The sequence below is a fragment of the Mus caroli genome, unplaced genomic scaffold, assembly GCF_978045245.1.
Source record: "Mus caroli unplaced genomic scaffold, Mus_caroli_1 scaffold_12, whole genome shotgun sequence".
NCBI lineage: Eukaryota > Metazoa > Chordata > Mammalia > Rodentia > Muridae > Mus > Mus caroli.
The window spans coordinates 72,567,936-72,588,267 of NW_028227267.1; the positions used below are offsets into that span (position 1 = coordinate 72,567,936).

At 42.8% G+C, this 20,332-nt stretch overlaps 1 protein-coding gene across 7 annotated transcripts in view; it reads left to right on the forward strand.

Annotated features, from left to right (window-relative positions):
- Positions 1-20,332, forward strand: part of Tsc22d1 (TSC22 domain family member 1) — a 91,559-nt gene that overhangs the window by 24,320 nt on the left and 46,907 nt on the right. For 2 of the 7 annotated variants that reach the window (XR_015044685.1, XM_085828785.1), the window contains exon 3: positions 55-1,810. The exons of 3 other annotated variants lie outside the window; for them this stretch is intronic. Coding sequence is in view for 2 of the 4 variants with exons in the window: in XM_085828785.1 (XP_085684911.1) it covers positions 55-63 (9 nt within the window). In the remaining 2 variants the exon portion in view is untranslated. Of the gene's footprint in view, positions 1-54; positions 1,811-20,332 lie in introns of those variants that run through there. 2 more of the 7 variants (XR_015044686.1, XM_085828784.1) reach the window with 1 other exon arrangement.

Genomic DNA, 20,332 nt, shown 5'->3' on the forward strand with positions numbered 1-20,332 from the left:
TGGTGCTTTGGCAAGTTTTCATTGTTTCCTTGGTGGCTTCTTCTGTGACTCCAGGTATCTTGATAATGGGAGACCGGTTTATTTGTTCTCTAATTGCCCAGATTTCTTTCAACTGGTAAACATCCTACCTCTTCAGCAAAGGAAGTCCTCTAGCAGAGCCCTCATGGACGCTATCTGTCCCCGTGGCAGCACCTGCAGTGTGGAAGGCAGTGGTGAACGGACCCATGCACTATGTCTAGAAGACACAAGGATGAGCCAGCCCACCTGATCTTGTTACTTACAAACTTCCAAGATATACTCGGGTTTATTTTTGGTCTGAAAATGGAAAGGCTCAAATAATGAAGTAATCTTTTCATATTGGAGTTTTACATGGCCATGAAAATATTTCTTATTCTGAAGACTGAAATAGAGGAAGCCTGAGAGTCTTGTCTTTCAAAGCAGCTCTCTCTATCTGTTTGACTTAAAAGATTTGTGGGACTGAAAATCATTTAATCACATAGGCAACCCCCACTTTAAAAAGCAGCCTTTAAAAAAAAAAAACACCACAGAGAGCTTGAGGAACCCGTCCACCATCTCTTTTGTCACCCATTGCTAAAGCGAATAAAGGGTGAACCCAAGTCTTGAAGTGTTAGCAGGTTCTCTTGGCTCCTCTCTGGCTGGTCCTGAGCCTTATTCTTACTGTAGTTTATGAAATGATGAAAGCCATGGAGCTGTCTTGGAGGCCCAGTGGAGCCCAGTCTGTGTTCCTAAGCAGTAAACGCCTGTTAGGGTTGAAGGGCTGACTCTGCACTGCAGGCATTGCGCCTCTTGAGTGAGGCAGAGCAGAGGTAGTGAACAGTCAGAGTGGACTAGTGAACAGTAGGTGGGAATAGGTTTAAAGTAATTGTCCAATTTACCAATTGGCCGCAGCTGTCAAAATGATGATTCATTCTTTGGTTATCAGGTAACTGGCCAGTCAAAGCTACTAAGGAAAACTGACAGTCACCTGATGCTACCAGTTCCTTTTAAGTTGGAATAAGTCTTGAGAAGAGAAATCGTAGAATTAAGAATAGGAGAACTGAAATGTTAGCCTCTCAACATTTAAGACTATCTATCAGCTAAGAGATAGCCTGCTTTTAGTCTGTCTTGGCTATAAGAACTATTTCTTAACTATAAATCATTTTTCAAAAGTTTTAATGCTTTTAAAAGTAAATATTAAAGATAATTTTGAACTGAAAAATTCCCCATAGAACTCAGAATTCCTGTAGAATGATGACAGCTTTGTTGTCCTGCCTTAGTAAGATAGCTTACAAGTGCATATAAACAAAAGCTACCTGACGCTTTAGAAGGGATTTGGAACTGAAACTGGGATTTACCAGACGTCCTGTTGTATTCTTCAAACCACAGTAGGAGCCATTTTATGCCTGAGCCCATTAGCCTTTTGTCTCAGCACTGAAGACAGAAAGTGATTTACCCTTGGAATCTCAAGCTTTAATGAATTTCAGCTCTGTTCCTTAAAGTATGCAAAAGAGATGTTAGTGCATTCCTATTACGTCATACGCTACAAGTTATTGCAAAGTCAAACTTTCTGTGTATCACTGTGAACTGTTTTGTTTGAATTTTAATTTTGATGCATTTTCTTTCTAGATTTTTAAAGAACAATTTCGTGTCACAATATGCAATCCTATATCTTTTCCGTGTTTACTCTATGAATATTAATATAAGTGATTTTTTTCCTAGAATGATTTATTGTGTAATATTTGTATTATGTGATCATTTGAAAACTAATAAATATTTTCTCCATGGAAAAAATGCACTTACTGATAAATGGCTTATTTTTGTTTCAGGAGTAGAAAGTGAAAATTGCAACCGTATTTTTAAGTGTATTTATGTGTCTTTTGCTAAGTGTTTCTGAATATATTGTTTTTTAATTTTTTTTTAATTTTAGAAGAAAAATCCTGTTAAAATTCTAGAGTCAGTATAGTAAATATTAGGAGTAATTTGATCAAATTTTTGAGATTAGATTGATCAAAATATAACCCCTTACAAAATAGCATACAGAAATTATTCCTCTGCTTAAGACAGAAACTATTGAAAATAACGGCTGGTTAGAGAACGGCCCAATTCATGAGGTGTCACCAAGAGAAGTGTTTTCTGTTTAATGTTCGGCTTGAACAAATAGTAGACCTTGACTTGAGAGTCCCTTGCCTTTAACGTCTCCAGACACGGGTGACTCTGATCATCACAGCCGTACATTCACCTCCCCCAGCAGCCACCCTGGCACTTTCCCAAACGTGAGGCTCAGACAGTGGACTCCGACACTAAATCACACACTATGGAGTCCCACACGAGAAATAGAGCTTGAGGCTTGACAGCCTAGCGATTTGGCTTCCCAAGGAAATGCTATTCTGAGCAAAATGAGCATTGTAAGTGGAAGTTAATTTGAAATGCCTGCTACACTGGGGCAGGCAGGGGATGGAGCCAGGGTTCTTTGGTCTTCTTCATCGGGTAAGTCTGGAAAGAGGAGTTAAGGTTCCCGTTAGAGGGCAGAGTTCCCAGTGTTAGAGTTGAGTTGTTGAAAGGTCCGCAGTCCTGCTTCAGAGGACGGCTGTGATAGGCATCAAAAATTTCAAAATGACTGCAAAGATAATGACGAAGTGAGAGGTGTCCATGCCGCCTTTGCAGTCTTTCCCATACTGTTCGTTAATAATAATCAGCTCATAATCAAACACTGCAGAGTGGAAATGTGGGTTTTACCCACAGGCTCAGGAGCCGGGCGTGGCCTCTGGCTCGCTTCGCCACCACTGAATAGTTTAGCTGTAGTATAAACAGATTGTGATTTTTTTTTGTACGTGATAAAATGAGGGTGGGGTTTTTGGGTTTTTTTTTTTTTTTTTTTTTTTTTTTTGGAGAGGGATAGATCTTTGGATAACTTCTTTTCTACGAAAACTCACAAGCCAGTGACTGAAGTCCGTCCTGACCTTTAAATTTGCTGCACGTGTGCGCACAGTGCATTCTCCTGCCCTGGTGAGCAGAATGTCAATGCCTGGGCTTTGTAAGCAAGGTCTTTTTAAAAAAAATTTTTTTCCATTTGGTTATTTTTGTTACCTGTAAAAAATGATTCCATATTAATTGGGTTCTAAATGTGAAAAAAAAAAAAAAGTAATCACACAGGAGGTGCCCTGGAGTCTTTTTCCACTAGTATATACATCTGAGGCAAAATTAGATTATTATAGTAAACATTCTACAGGACTTGGAAGTGTGCATCGGAGTTTTCAGAAATTCTGGTCAAAGGGATTCTCGCCAGAAGAGGTAAGGCATGGTGCAGGCAGAGGAGCTTCAGCTGTGGCCAGCACAGTGTCTCCTGACGACACAAGCCTACCAGGGCTGCCTTCTCTGCAGAGAGAGAGGAGCGGGATCGTGGTTTTCCCGGAAGCTTTTCCAGGCCACAGAAATAGACAAGCCACAGATCTGTTTTTACATGCTTGCGGTTTATCTAGAAATATATCCATAGACACTGTATTCTTTATGTACAAGTAACCTCTAATATAAAGTTCCAAGGCAACGTCTACCTTTCCTTTCTTAGTGTCTATGACCCATACTTAATTCAGTGGGTTTTATTTGAGACAGTCTTCCTGTGTAGCACAGGCTGTCTTCAACTTGTAATCTTCCTGCCTCAGCCTCCTGAGTACATCCCAGGTGTGTATCCCTTCTGGCCTTTAGTGTGGTGCCTTGTATCCTGTGAAGGACCGTGGAAGCGCTGTACTTGGCATGGAAATGAGGGCGTTTCCCAGTTACCACCTGCCTTCATTTTGCCTCTGGCTTCTCATTTCTATGGCTTTACACCTATGATTTAGAAAATATAAAATCTTTATTTTGGTTTATTAAATTAAGGACTTTTATAAAAATTCACTTTAAGTAAGTTGGGAAACCCATATTTCTAAGAGTAAGAAATATTATCTACTATGTAAAAGTAATTGGAAAGAGAAAGCCATACTGTTATATTCCTTAAGGACAGTTAGTAGGTTAAAAAACTTGAGTGTTAATATAATACTTGGTGTATCTGAGAGAAATTCAGTCTTGACTGGTAGGAAACAGGTTAGAATTGTTTTCTTTTCCTTTCTTTTTTCGTTTTTGTTTTTTTCAAGACAGGGTTTCTCTGTGTAGCCCTGGCTGTCCTAGAACTCACTCTGGCTAGCCTTGAACTCAGAAATTCACCTGCCTCTGCCTCCCAAGTGCTAGGATTAAAGGCATACGCCACCACGCCTGGCTTAGAATTGTTTTCTTAAGGTCACAAATGTCATTGACTTCTGAGAGGTAACAGAAAACACCGTGAATTACATCACATTTGAACTGTTTGGAAAAGGACTTCAGCTTGTCAACATTCTGCTTTTCCTTAGAGGGATTTTAAAATTGTTATTCTAGTTCTTAGGGTAAAACGGCACAGTCGCTGATATAAATCCGCTGTCAGCTCAGCCTTTGATGAGAGAGTAGTTCTGAGAAGAACCTGACCCAGGATTTGCTCCTGGCTGCTTTGTGAACCAGTTTATCACCCCTGTACATACAATTGATTGCTATATAGAAACAGTGTACCATTTCTAATTCCACACTACTCATAAATAATAAATGTGTGGAATTCTCAGCCACAGCTGGGACAGGATATCATGTTACTAGCTAGGTCTTACCTGGCCCTCCTGGATGGCAAAACAAGTTTGGTCCTTTTCATATATGGCAGTCTTGATGTCTACATATGGTCAGTCTCCTGTTGGCTTTGAGCCTCCTTCCTACTAGATCAAGCACGGCCATGCCCCCTATTTATGAAGCATGTCTTGTTGAGAGCCTTATAGGTCTCTGAACATGTTTTGGATTTTCATTGTAACATTGACCCAGAACGGGTACAGATGTGTCTGGCTACTAAAAACTGACCTTGCTTGTCCATGGGATCTTACATCACTGATAATATAGCCTATATAAGTCCCAACATCTGTATCCAGTAAGCACTACAGTTTATTATGTTGAGGTTGTCCTAAGCAGATAATTTATGTAGTAACGCACAAAGAAATCATTTGTAAGAATCAGATTGGTAGTCAAAAACTGTACAAGGCACATAGTTTATTAAAAGAATAGAGTTGAGATAATAGGGAAGACCTTGGAAAATCAGACACACAAGTATAATCTCCACTTAGGTATTTTTGGTTTGCTTGCTTAGTTCTGACACAAATAACTGAATTGTGTGTTAAATGACCTGTGTAATATAAAATGTTATTTTTCCAGGATGTCCTTGCAGATTTAAGGGTAATCAGGCCTTTTGGAGCCAAAGTATTGTTACATGACTGGCACTGAGGAAGTGAACTTGTGTTTAGTAACAGAATTAGAAATGTGGAGCAATGCTTCGTTGGAACAGTTTGGGAAATGAACCAAACCAACTGAAGACGTTGAAGAAGTAGATGCAGAAGCCCAAGTTCTAGTGCAGATGCAGTGCTGTGCTGTGTATTGAAATAGAGGCCAGATGCTCTCCAGCACAGCATCGTTAGAGCTTAGCACGGATCTTTAGTTGCCAGTTGGATTATTTAAGATTTCCACCGGGTTACAGAACTGACCTCCAGGAAGACACGAGGAGCTGCAGCGCGGATGGATGGGCTCAAATCACAGATACTCGAGTGCCTGTTATAAAATGATGCAGCGTGTGTGTGTTCCCACCTACAACTTCCAGTGTGTCTGAGATCACCTCTAGATCAGCTGATACACTGGTACTCAGGAGCAACAATAAGACCTGTTGTCCCCATGTGTCGTGGGACAGTTTTTACCTCTAGCACTTTCAGTCTGAAATGTTGGATCTATGGCTATGGAGGAAGGCTAACTATCCTACTTTGGCAGAATTAGGATTTTAGAGAAAACGAGTATTGTTTCCATAGCTATAATGGACACACTTCTCGGGTGCTCTGCCTGTGCTTATCCAACGGTTCAGCTAACCTGTGAGAAAGCTGGGGATATTTCTGTTTTCTATGCCAAGCAACTCCAAGCTTATAAAATCTGCCAAATCTGCCCGAGAGTATACTGTCAGTGGGCAAAGGAGATGGCATATGAAAGTATTAGTCTAAAGAATTAATCTATTGTCTTATTTTAAAAAATCTTTGCCAAAAGAAAGGCAGGTTATTTTCATAGAATGCCGTGTTGGGTCTGCAAAAGGATCCACTTAGTCCATACTCGGAGGCTTTAAAAAGTTTGGGAATTGTAGGAAAGTGCATTGGACAGTAAGGTGGACATCTTTCCTATAATTCCCTTCTCAATTAGTGTAGCACTTACTGTTCTTGCCGAGTCCCCTACCAGCTCACACAGTGTCACAGATTCACTGATGGCATCAGAAGAGCTCACTGACCTAGGACCCCTAGGGGCTCCTGCTCGTGCCGTGGCTGGGTCCTATGGTAAGCTAAGCTCAGCTCCTTTATACACAAAAGTGTCAAACTTCTAAAGGCAAGGGCTTTACTGACAGAGCTATCACCACCCCCCCCCCAAAAAAAAAAAAAAAAAACCAGAAAGGGTTTGGTTTTTCTCTGAAGTAATAATTTTCAAAGTGTGGTTTGGGTCTAGCTGCCCCTGGGCACCAGAGAGGGTGTGGGAGGGCGAGCGAGCATCTTAGAAATGCAGATTCTTTGGCCCGTTTTGCATCCCTGCCAAAGTGACTGTATCCTCTAGTGTCCAGATCGCCTCAGCATTTGGTGGTGTCTGGTTTGGGCTGTTCCAGTAGGAGTTGCAGTGGTCGCTTATTGTTTGAATTCACAGGTCCCTGGCCATCCTTGTTGAAAGGTCCATTGTATATGGTGGGTTTTTGGTCTCTGTTAGCTTCTTTGACATTAGGTATCCTACGGGGTTTTTTTTTGCCTGCTTGGAAATCAGTTCATTGACTTTGGACAATTTATGTTGTGTTTTGAATACCAGTCCTTTGTCAGATATATGTTTGGCAAAATTTATCCACAATTAATTCTGGCTTGTCTTCAGTCTCTTTGACAATGTTCTTTTTCGGAGGAGTGTGTTTATTTTACTCATTTTAAGTGAAGTCCATCCTGACACTCTCCTTTTAATGAGTCATAATTTGGTGCTGATGGTAAAAATTTATTCCAAACCCATTCACATAGATTTCCCCCCCACTCTTTGTTGTCTAGCCCTGTCCTGTCCCCTCTTAATGCCCCCTGCCCCACCCTCAAGGTCTGGCATTTTACAAGTATTTCTTTGACTTTGAATTAACTTTTTGCAAAAGTTGTAGGATACAGGGGCTTGCTTCCCTTTGACGGCAGAAATTTGAAGACTTTGCTCGTTGCTTTTTCAGAGATAACTAGTCTGTTCTTGGTTTCTGTCTCTTGGCGCGATGTCCTGTCCTGATGCTGTGATGCTACCATTTTCCTCTCAGCCTGGAGCTTTGGGGAAGACCTGAAGCCGTGCTAGGCTTCACATGCTGCTTTGTCTTGTGCTCTTCTCCGTCTTTGGCTTTTCTGTGCCTCTTAGTGTCTCAGATCTTTGTCTCCATCCACAAAACCAGCTGAGCATTTTGATTGGCTACATTGAATTTAATGCCAGTTTGGGATGAATTTGCAGCCTAAAAAGTTTCGGTCTTCCCATTCTTGAAGATGGGACCTGTCTGTTCTCACATTTATCAGCACTTCAGTCCTTTACATACATACATACATACATACATACATACATACATACACACACACACACATATATAAATTATATGAGATAATATAAGATTTAACCCCCATTTAAAAAACTTGTGGCAAGCACTTGTAGCTCAGACCAGCCTCAAACTCAGGCCTCTGCTTCAGCCTCTCAAGTGCCTTGATAGTTGCATACCAGCCTTTTATATTTTGCTTTCCTGTAAAAGCGAAGCAGTGTCTTTATTTCCTTTCCAGTGACTTACTGCTTGAAGCAGCTGGCTTTCTTGTCGTGTTATTAGCTTCATGTCCTTCAGCCCTGCTTGTAGTGAACTACAGAGTCGAGATCCCCCCTCCCCCACCGGTGTTCCCCGAGAGGTTGGTAGGGAGTGGTGTCTGGGGACAGAGATACTCATGATTTCTTCTCCAGTCTATCCTCCATTTCCTTTGCTTATGTCACTAGCGTCTGATATTGGACACGTGAGAGGACATGTTTTTGTGCAGCCAGTATTAGGGGAAGGTGTTGTGAGCTTAGCTGCACAGTCTTGTAGGCACTCTTGTGAGACTGAAGTTGCATTCCAGTCGCTCTTAGTGCTCTTAATCCGGAATTGCTGTTGAATCTTGACAAATGCATAAGCATCTATTTACTGAAGACTGCAGAGATGACTCTGGTTGACAGCACTTGCCCTGGCTCCAGCTCTCGGGTACCAGATGCCCTCATACGCTCTTCAAAGGCACCCACACACTCATCATACCCATACCTGTCACATACAGAGACATAAACCCCTTAAAAACCAAATCTTTAAAGAGCATTTATTTTCACGATGGTATGAGTTTTTCGACTGCAACTTGATTCCATTAGTTCTATTAATTGGTTTCTGAGTTGAGCCAGCCTTGCATGCATTGGATAAATCATAGTGAGTGGCACTTAGGTGTGGTGGGATTTCATTTGTCAAGGACTTGCATCATCGTTGATGAGAGAAGTGAATCTATAATTTCCCTTTCGTTTGAGATACTTGGGTAGTGCTAGCTAGTGTTTCATCTTTCCAAATAGGCTGTGCATGTTTGAATGCAATGAGTGTTGGTAGAGAATAGTGTTCAGGAGTGCTGTCATCAGTATCTAGTGCTTCTGTTTGGGAAGGCTTCTAATTAGTGTCTTCATTTATTTAATAAGTATAGCTCTGTGCATTTTACAACATTCCGGGACCCCCCCCCTCCCGTGTTTAAGTAGATTGTGTCTTAGAAGATATTGGTGTATTTTATTTAAGTTGCCAGGCTTGGGGACAGCTCTCTTGATGCTTACTGTCCTTTTAGTGTTTGCTGGATCTCATGGTCTCTCAAGTGTGTCATTAGTGTGTGCTGTCACTGTGGCCAGTAGTCAGTGCATTGATCAAAGAACTAGAGTTGGGTTTTGTTGATTTTTTTTTTTTTTTTCCAATGAGTCTTTTTTCGCATGTGTTCAGCACTGGGCGTTTCCCTCCAGGTAGTATTCTTGCTGCTCTGATTCCCAGAGTTTGATGAATTTCCTTTTCCTTTAGTCTGAAATACTTTTGCGGAGTTTTGTTTACGTTGGCGTGTGCTCGGAGAACAGCTTTGTTGAGTTGCTTCTCCCTCCCTCCCCCCAACCTTTCTTTGTATGCGTTCTGGGGATTAAATTTGGGATTTGTCCAGGTTTGTCCAGTAGGAGTCTTGACATGGGGAGTCACCCTGGCAGCCTCTAGTTTGAAATACTTTCAGTTTCTCTTCAGACCACTTCTTGACTTTAAAAGCGTTGCCAAGGATTTGAGGGGCGGCAGCTGGCTGGAAGTGTTACTAAGTTTTGGTTTAATTCCATTGTTGTCTGAAAACATTTGGGTATCTGATTGCTCCAGACATGAACTGTCTTGGTGAATGTGCTGTGGGAGCTTCAGAAGAAGATGGATTTTGATGCTGTTGGATGTAGTAACCCCAAGCTGTCACTTAGGCCCTGCTGATTGACGATGTGCTAGGTTGTGCCGTCTTCTCTCTGATAGGTCTTGGCAGTTACTCTCATAAAGACTTTCACTGGAATAGAGGATTTGCTTGTTTTTCTAATCTGTCCGTTTTTGCCGCGTAGTCTCATTTGTGGGGGTGGGGCGGGGAGTTCGGGGGTGAGCACATACATACTACAGCTGTTCACAGCTTACAATATTGATCTTTTTAATCATTAATTCTTACCCATATCTTGAATGTTTTTCGTGTCCTCAAACTTAACTTTGAAATGAGTACAAGTACTTCCACACTTTTAGATTTTTCTCTTTCAAAAAGGATTTTAAAAAATGTATGTGTATGTGAGAGTCTGGGGGTGGGGGAATGGACCTGTGAGCTTGCAAGTGCAGGTGCTAATGGTGGGTATGGGTGCCCTGGAGCTGGATCTGAGGGCGGTTGTGAGCCACCAGATGAGTGCTAGGAACCAAACTAGGGTCTTCTGCAAGAACAGTGATTTTTTTTTGACCACTGAGCCAACTTTCTGGCGTCTCGTGTTTCTTTTTATGTTATGATGGCTGGCCTCAAACTCAGTATGTAACCATGGAGGGCCTTGAACTTGGGATTCTTCTGCCTCTCCCAAGTGTTGGGATTATAAGCATGTGTCATTATGCCTGATATATGTGGTATTGGGACACAAACTCAAGGGCTTCATGTATGATCAGCAAGAACTCTACCACCATCCCCAGCCTTCCAGTTTCTTTTGATTAGTGAAAGTATGATACATACTGCCTTTTCTCTACTTTAAAAAAAAATTATCGCTGTGCGTGTGATGGGTGTTCATGCGTGTAGGCGCATGTCATGGGACATGTTTGGAAGACAGGACAGTGTTCGGGTATCAGCTCTCTCATATTTTTGAGGTAGTCTCCTATTATTTCTGCCAAGCTGCAGGCTTCAGGCTAGCTAGCTGGCCCTTGATGTCCCGGGCAATTCTGTTTGCACCAGCCATCTCTCCTTGGGAGTGCCAGAGTTCCAGATGCGGATTACCTCATCCAGCTTGCTTGAGGTATCTTGCCCGTCGTCCCTCCGTTTGGTCTAGCATCTCACACTGTTGTCCCAGGCTAGCCTTGAACTCCAGATCCTCCCGCCTCTGCCTCGGTGCTGGCACTACAAGTATATACCCCCATGCCTGTCCCTTAGCACTCTTCCTAATCCAGATGGGCGTTTGAACTTAAGCAGAGTATCTCATAGACAGCACACGTCTGGATCTTCACGCTTGTTTTCCTGATGGTATTCGCCCTTTGAGGTGTTTGTTAGCAGCTGAAGTGATGGCAGAGACAGTCCGTGAATTAGCTGCCTTGTATGTAACTTTTCATTTCTTTCATGTATTTTCAACATTATTCTGTCTCTCCCCTCCCCCCTCTTCTCTAGTAGCAAGCAAGCATTTTATGAAATTCCATGTTTCTTTTCTCTTAGCCTTCTAACTAAAGGTTTATTTTAGTCCTGGAGATTACAGTATCCGTGTACGGCAAAAGTCTACCTTCGGATAACTATTTCAGTTCCTGAGCCCAGCAGCTGCCTCATCCCAGAGAATCCTAGACCTCTCTCCATCCTGCGCTAGCTTTCCTGTGTTGGTGTGGTCGCCATTCAGAAAAGGCTTAGATCAGCTGAGAATCGCAGAAGTATCCTTTCCACTTTCCCACTGTCTCCTTTGTGTAGACCTGCCTTGTTTTCCTCTTACAGGAACTTTTAATGTTCCCAGGTGTGTCTCTGTGACCATTCCCCCACCCCCCACCCCCATCTCTTCTTGTCTGCGGAAGTCTTGTTTCACTTTCCCAGGATAGTGTTGCTAGACACAGAAGCCTGGTATTTTTGTATGTTCTTTACCACAAGAACCTGGAGGTGGATCATGTAGGAGTGCTTTGCCAGGAGGTTTTCTCTCCTAGTTCCCAGTAGCTGCTCACTCATTCCCTGGCCTTTGCACCAGCTGGGAAGCTAGGCAGCAGTCGCTGTTTCTGCATTTGCCTGCTTCTCCTAGTTTGAGCTGACCCTGCTTGCGCTTGCCTTGACTATATTGGAGTCCCACGCGGAGAGAGAGTTGTTCCCTGTGCACTTTGCAAGCCATCATTGTCATTTGGACTTATTTATTTAGCCTTTCCTGACTCTTGAATCTTGTTAAGGGATTTTTTTTTTTTTTTACTCTTTCCTCTACTATCAGATAGTCCTGATAAATCATTGCTCTGGGTATCTTCTAAAAATATTTTTTTCTTTTTCTTTTTTTCTTTTTCTTTTTTTTTTTTTTTTTTTTTGGGTTTTTCACGACAGGGTTTTCCTTTGTAGCCCTGGCTGTCCTGGAATTCACTCTGTAGACCAGGCTGGCCTTGAACTTAGAAATCCATTTGCCTCTGCCTCCCAAGTGCTGGGATTAAAGGTGTATGTCACCACTGCCCCACTTATTTTTTCATTTTTAACTATGTATTTGTTTATATAAGTGTGTGTGTGTGTGTGTGTGTGTGTAGGCATTTATCAGCCGTTCACTGTGGGTGCTGAGTACTGAACTTGGGTCTTCTGAGAGCAGCATGCATTCTTTCTCCTTGAGCCCCGGCCCCAGGCCCACTGTAAGTATCTGTTAGACTTTCGTACACCAGTTTTTAGTAAGGAAGGCTTATGGAGTCTAACAGGTTTAGAAATGATTGAAAACTGCCCAGTGCCAGCTCTGAGAAGCACTCCTTGGAGACAAGCAGCTTCTCACAGAAAGGCTTCTTACAGTGCATTGTTGAGGCTGGAGTTGACTGGCTCCATGGCGTTTGGGACCAAGCAGCTCACCTCACTGTGGGCTCAGAGCAGAAGGAAGTCCACAGGACTTTTCCTTACACATTGTCTCCAGTCACCGCAGCTTGAACACCCAGACTGGTCTATTTGTACTGTCACAGCTTCTCAGATTCTGTCTCTCTTCAGTCTGTCCCAGCCTGGCTTTTGCTTCCTGCACCTGCACCACTGTGATGACTGTGGTCAGTCATCAAGGCCCCCTCTGTTGCCAAACACAGGAGCTCATGACTTTCTCTGTCTGACCTTGTGCAAGCACAGCCTTGGTTTGAACACTTGTACTTCCTGAAGTGCACTCTGTTGGCTTCTGTGACTTCATGTTTTCTCTCTTATCTTTCCTCCTGTCTCTCAAGTCGCCATTGCTCTCCACGCCAGCTGTGGATGTGCTTCATAGCTCACCGTGTTTTCCTCGCTTCTCTCTGTGCTTAAATGGTTTTACCCAAACCAGTGGCTTTCTTTGGCTAGCTGTCCACCAGTTTTTACCCTTTTGCCCTTCTCAGACCCTTCATTGAGGAAAAGGAAGGTGACAGACGTGTAGCCCTTGCTCTTTTTCTGCCTCACCTCAGTAGCTCCTGACCTCTTCCTTGATGTCATTCCATTACTGTCCTAGTGAGTGGCATATTTGTCACAGTTGGAGAAGCAGTTTTATACACATGATGCATAAATTAATTTTGTAGCAAAGTTGGAAATGCGTGGTCTTTGCGTATTAATTTTTCTCACTGTGACCTCTGGCACCCACCGATCGCTTTCCAGCCAGTTTGCCTGCTTTCAGTGTGACGGGGCAGACTGGCTTGCTTTCATTGGCACTTTTAGCTGAATGTTTTTTTTTTTTTTTTCTTTCTTTCTTTCTTTCTTTTTTTTCTGGTGGCAGATCAGCTCCTGTCAATCGTACATATTTGCTACTGTTTATGCTTTGAATGGCCTCTCACAGCGGCTTTGGGGTTGATAGGAGGAATACCATCCATGACTGTTCATACATTGCTTCCTTTATGTGGACCCAAGTCTGAATTCTGGCAAAGTGCCCATTCTCAGCCTCCCTCTGTAGCACAGGCTGCGACTGTCCTGTAAAGTGGCCGTTTTCATTTTGCATTCTTGGCCAGCTGTGGCCACCGGTTCTGTCACTTTGCGTCATCCCCAGCATCTGGCAGTGCCAGTGTTTGCGTCTGTCTGCTCACAGTGTCTCACAGTGGCTCTTCATTGTTTTACTCTGCAGGTCCCCAGTCCACGTCGCACTCTGTCAGAGTCTTGTCCTCTTGTCTCTTTGGCGAGCTTTCCATAACCGCTACCCATTTAAAAGTCATTTCCTTAGTGGCACTGAAGTCCTAGTCCAACGCCGGATCCTTACCAGATGGCAGGCCTTCCTTTCATGGCTTGACCTTTCATTCACCCAGTGGTACCTGGGAGAAGAGAAAGGTTTCATTTTAATGAGCTGTGCCTCTTTACTATGCCATAAGTTTGGTAGTTATTATAAAAAACAAAAATCAATAACAACAAAAAAGTAATCTCCACAGACAGCCCCCTGTATTGCTCTCAATAAAGTTTTAACAGTTGAGTTTACATTGAAGTCCGTGATCTATCTGGAACGGGAAAGTGAGGTGAGTGAGCAGGGTTTTCTTTTTTTCTTGCAGTTCTTCTCTTCCTGCTGGATCCCACCCAGTTGTTCCAAGCATCGGGTGTTGAGAGACTGTTTCCCCCTCAGTCCAAGGTCTCTAAGCTTAGCTGATCTTCACACCTCTTCTCTCAGTGTCTTTTCTCATCAGCCTCAACCCCGGAACTCAGCTACATTTCCTCATGTTAGAAGTACCTTTGGTTTGTCATCATATGTACCATCCAGTTCTTCTTAACCCTCATTCTTTGTGGATGGGCTCCTCCGTTGGGATTTTTCTCTATTTAAAAGTACATATTCTGTGTACCGCCCGACTTTCTGAGGCCCATGATGTTGTCGGTCTTATCATTGCTTCTCATTTGTATCTGATATATCTAATACACTTAGCTTGAAGGTCGTTTAAAAGTGTGTGTGTGTGTGTGTGTGTGTGTGTGTGTGTGTGAGAGAGAGAGAGAGAGAGAGAGAGAGAGAGAGAGGAAGAGAGAGAGAGGAAGAGAGAGAGAGAGAGCTCGTCTATATGTACACCATGAATACGTAGTTAACTTGTGGAGTCCAGAAGAGGGCTTCAGATCCCTAGGGCCTGGAGTGACAGGTGGTTGTGAACTGCCCCTGTGGGTGCTGGGAACTGGGTTGTCTCCAAGGACAGCAAGTGCTCTTCACCATTGGGCCATCTCTCCAGCTTGAAAGAATTCTCTTTTAAAAAGGAAATAACCAGAGCCGTGACTCCCCTAAGCTCCTTCATTTCTCTAGTTAGTGATAAAAGCAGTATCAGTGGGTTTTTGTTGTTGTTGTTGTTGTTTTCTAAGTGTGTGCATGCTTTGTGTGTGTGTGTGTGTGTGTGTGTGTGTGTGTGTGTGTAATCTGAATGTTTTCCCTTTCAGGCTTGGTGGCACCTCAAGAAAGGGATTGGCACTTTTCCATTTTTCATGTGTTTGAAAGCTGAAGAAAGTGAACTTGTGGGGAAGTGCCCAGAGTAGGTTTGGCGGGCTTGGCGGTAGTGTGGGAACAGGAAACTGGGATGGTTGTTCCTGAAAAGCCTTGTGCATTCACGGGGAGCCCGGGAATTCCACAAACCTGCCTAGATTCTGTCCATGCCTCCCCCTCCCCAGTGCTTTTGGTGGAGAAATACCATCACTGCATCATTTCTGTTTGCAGGGCTCCACTCCTGCCCCCTGGGGGCCTTTTGATTGTTCTGCAGAGTGGAGATTATACTGGGCAGAGTCATCAGCTCTTACCTTTGTAGCGTTCTTAAACTTAAAAACTCTTTGGTGCCTTTATAGGAGGGCCTTCTTGCTAGGAAACTGTGTGATAAACTGTCAGTAGTCTCACATTTATTTAGCCTTTGGGATAAATGTATCATTCGAGCCTCTTGGCAGTCATTAGGAGTGAGTCATGGTTTTGAAATCATCTACATTGTAGGTCTTTGTTGTTCTTCTTGCTTGAATTGTCTTACCCAGTGGGGATGTTTTATGACAGTTGTGAGTTTAATGTGTGGGCCACCCCTCACAACTGATGAATGCCAAAATACATATCTAGAGCACAAACTATTCCAAGTAATAACAGGGCCTGCGGGGTGCCCCTTGCGGAGCACAGAGCAGACTGGAGTCTAGTACTCCCTGCTCAGGCACTGACAAGTTTATTTTGGGAAAAGATAATCTCTAGAATTGGTTAACAGGACCCTGGTCCTCTCCAGCTTGCTTGACAACTTTGAAGTATTTTTTTTTCTTCTTCTTCTTCTTGATAAAGTTAGAGATGTGTTTATTTTTTCGCTGAAGAAAACTTCCGTGCAAAATAGCTTATTACATGTTTCCTAAAATTTCTAATCCTAAAAGCAGTAACTTTTCCCTAAGTACTTGTAACGGAAACATCGTAAGTGGATACTTCCCCAAATACGAAGTTCACCATCTCAGCGTTCTGTCCGTGACAAATAAGCTTGGCTCATTTTCCCCCATGGAAAATGTGATTGTAATACTATCAGACTTATTTTTTCACCAGTACTTTAAGCGATCATAGTAACAGTCCTGTGGAGATAATGTAGTTTTAGAACACGGCTTGGCTCCCACTTCTCCTATGTGCTAATAACAACTAGCGATCCCTTCCTGGATGTTGGGATCCAGCCGGATACAATGTATGCACATTTTCTAATTAGCATCCCTTTCCCAGCGGTCAGTGCCCTGCCCTAGTAGCAGCGCCCTGCCCTAGTAGGTGGACTAGGTGGGTGATACATCAGCTTCCTGTTTGGATTGTCCTCTCCACCCACTCAGCTGAAAAGGTCAGGTCACTGCAAAGATTGTGTCTGCTGAATTGTGTAGCTTGGGAACTCTACTAAAAATGAATGGGTTCATATACATTTAAACTGAAATTTCCAGTGGAAAACTAGGTGCTATTTATTGGCTCCACTTTGGGTATCACTTCAGGTTTTCAGAGAACCAGATTTGTACCCTGGTTGATTTTTTTTATCTGTGAGTCAAGAGTTTTGCCCTTTTTTTGTGTGTGTGTGTGTGCTCACCACTCATCCTGTGCAGATGTGAGGTCTTTCCCACGTCATTCTGACGTCTCAGTACAATGCACCAAATAACGATGGGTGATTTTTCTAAACACTCATCAGGATTTAACAGGCTTTAATGAAAAGTTTTTCTGAATGAATCTAAGGTGAGTTTGATTTAGCACTCATGGCTTTGGTAGCTCAGTTCACACAGTTGAGCAGTCCTAGGAGGTGGCACATTGCCTCAGGGGTCTGAGGCTTTAACACCGCCTGGCTTGTGCCTCTGCTTCCCAGGGATCTTACCGAGTGAATTTTCTCTTCTCTGGCTTCAGTTTTCCCTTGCTCCCAATTTGAAAATTATAAGTATCCATCATTTTAAGAAATAAACCCCTAGCCTGGTGAGAGCATGGTGGCTTACGGCGTCTGCCAGCAAGCCTGAAGACCCGAGTTCGATCCCTGGAGCACATATGGTAGGAGAGACAGTGCCTGGAAGTTGCCCTCTGACCTTCAAATACAAACACACAAATACAGGTTTAAAACATTTTTTGTTTGTTTAAAAGAAATAAAAGCCTAATATAAATGAGTTTGTAAGAAGAAATTAAATTTCTCCTTTCAGCTTTTTGAGTATGCAAGTGAGTTTTTAAGTTACTCCTTCCCCGTGTTTAATGCAAATCACTGCATGATACAGATGTGTTCAAGCATCTATCCATAAAGCTTTTCCACAAGATGTTCGAGGAGCAATCGCCCTCATGAACTCTTGAAACCTTTTCTTTATAGAGAGGGTAGATTCAGGATGCTGTTAAGATTTGTGCCACGTGAGAGAAAGACCTATAGCCTATCTTTATTAACTAATTTATTTATTTATTTTTTATGTGCATTTTTGCCTTGCCTGCATGTATGTGTGAGTCCTGCTCCCCTGGAATTGTAGTTATAGGCAAATGTGAGCTGCCGTGTGGATGCTGGGAATTAAACCGGATTTCTCTGAAAAAGCAGCCAGTGCTCACTACTGTTGAGCCATCTTTCCCACCCACTTAGCCTGTCTTTTAATTCACACATTGTTTTTCAAGTTATTGATAGTAAGTGACTGGTGGTGAACTGTAGGAGAGAGAAAGGGGAATTTTCAACTCCACCCTCTGACTAAAATGTCCCAAAGATTCCTTTGTTTAAAGGTCTTCCATATGCACATGCGCAGATCTGTGTACGTTAAGCCCACTGATGGGCTCCTGGGCACAGGTCACACTTCTGCTTCTCTTCTCAGTAACTTGCATGGCTCAGTGAGTCATGGTAATTCTCTAGATTCGCTCTCTAAGGTTATCAGAGAATTGCCCTTTGGTTAAAGTAGAAGTCCTACACATACAGTGTATATTTAAAAGGAGGAATTTGTTACTGAGTTTATATCTTCAGTAAAACTTGCCTTCAACCCATCACCAAGTCCATTGTGTGTTTGTGTTGGAAAACAGTGTTGCAATTCCAGAGGCCAAGCTGTGTAAGAAAGAGGTCTTAAGTCTCCTGTCTCATCAGCCTGCCTTAACGTCCTGAGTGTGGTGATTACAGGCGGCCCAGCCATATCCAGAATCTCGTGTCTAATTTTTATATCCCAACTTCTGTGTCTCACAGTTGCCAGTACCCCTGGACTGATACACTATTGCAATTTAGTTTCAGTAGGATGCTTTTAAAAAAAAAACAAAAATTAAACAGCAAGTCTTTCCACAGTGTTAGTAATATGTAGTAAGTATTTTAAAATGTTAAATGAGCTACATTGAGTATTGTGTGGCTTTAGACCAGTTTGTATCCTTGGATGTAAAAATTAAAATTTTTAGGTCTGGTTGATGGTCTTGCTTTTAGTGTCTGGAGATGGAGAATGGGCTTAGAACTATCATTTTACTGGCGGTCAGATGTGTTTCCTAAAGAATTCTTGAATGTTTGGCTTTCATGGTGCTCCGGTGAGCTGGTGAGATTAACAGGGGACATGGGTCTGACGTGCCATTCTTCCATTTTCAGCCCGGCATTAAGTGGTCCTGACCCTGTGTTCCTTGCAAGAGCTTTGAGAAGCTGCTGCTTCCTTCATTAACAGTCTAACTCAGCCCAGTGCCCACCAGCTGAGGAGTGAAAGCTCTGTATCACAGCTTACCAGATAACGGCCATTAGAGATCCATCCCACACCCTGGTGAGGCCACTGGGAAACAGCTTGGGCATGTGTAGTGTGAACTTGTGCACTATGGGTGTGAGGAGACCCGACAGTGGACGCCAAGTGTGCAGTGCCAGTTTATGTGTGGATAGCACAGTGTTAACTTATTTTTCTTTGGTTTTTTTGTTTTGTTTTGTTTCGGTTTTGGTTTTTCGAGACAGGGTTTCTCTGTATAGCCCTGGCTGTCCTGGAACTCACTCTGTAGACCAGGCTGGCCTGGAACTCAGAAACACTCCTGCCTCTGCCTCCCAAGTGCTGGGATTAAAGGCGTGCGCCACCACCGCCCGGCTTAATTTTCTTAGTTTGTTTCCTCGGAAAAAATAAAGCTTACCCATTAGAAACCGTGAGCTTGTCAGTGCCTTCTCCACCCTAGCAAGCTAAAGCTAGGCAAACACAGTTTATGTGATAATCTCAGAGGTGTATTGTCAACTATCTTTGAACATCCCTGTGAAGTTAACTGAACTTTAAATATTAACCAAAAATTATTTTCCTGTTTATCTGAAGAGCAGAAAGTTGGGTATTTACAGTATGTAAATAGAAAGTAAAGCAATTGTCAGTTTCCCCAAACTTCAAGTACCAAATTCTAGTATTTTCTTACTGCACCAAATTCATCAGTCTATTGCAGATAACTGGGTAACAGTATAATTAAAAATTTGAGGTTTTTTTTCCACATACAGCCCTTTGAAATTAAAGTGTTTTGCATATAAAAATAAATTATAGCCTTACCAATCCATAATTTTTACTACCATCTTAATGCCATGATTAAGAAATAGAAATCAGCCGGGCGGTGGTGGCGCACGTCTTTAATCCCAGCACTTGGGAGGCAGAGGCAGGCAGATTTCTGAGTTTGAGGCCAGCCTGGTCTACAGAGTGAGTTCCAGGATAGCAGCCAGGGCTAAACAGAGAAACCCTACCTGGGGGGGTGGGGGGGGGTGGGAAGAAATAGAAATCGGGTCACATAGCTTTTTCTGAATTTTACAGTGTTAGGTTAAAGCAAGCCCCTCACCCATCCTTTGCTGTGGTCTCTAGTTAAGTCTCTAAATAGAAATGAAAGAAGGTGCCGGGGCAGTGGTGGTGCACACCTTTAATCCCAGCACTTGGGAGGCAGAGGCAGGCGGATTTCGAGGACAGTCTGGTCTACAGAGAATCCCTGTCCCGAAAAAACAAAAATAAATAGATAGATAGATAGATAGATAGATAGAAGCCTGGTCTACAGAGAATCCCTGTCCCAAAAAAACAATAAATAAATAAATAGATAGATAGAAAGAAAGAAAGAAAGATTCCTAGAACCTAACGAGAAGAACAGTGTGTGGATTAATATTAAGCCCAGTTACCTCCATTTTGACAGAGCCAGTTATTGTGTACAGGCAATTTTGTGTTTTTCTTAGACATAACCTCACTTCACAGCCTAGGCCGGTCTTGAACTTAAGATTCTCCTGCCTTAACCCCTTTTGTGCTGGAATGACAGGTGTGTGCCACCATATTAGGTTTTCGGGGACTTCAAACTTTTTTTTTCTTTAAACTTGTCATTGATGCTCCATTTGTGCCATTGGGCTGGAGGAAAGGAGCTTAGGTTTCATGGATCAAGGATGGAGCTGCCTACGTTTCCAGTTTTCAACAAGTGTTTTTAGTAATGTTTAATGAGAAGGGGG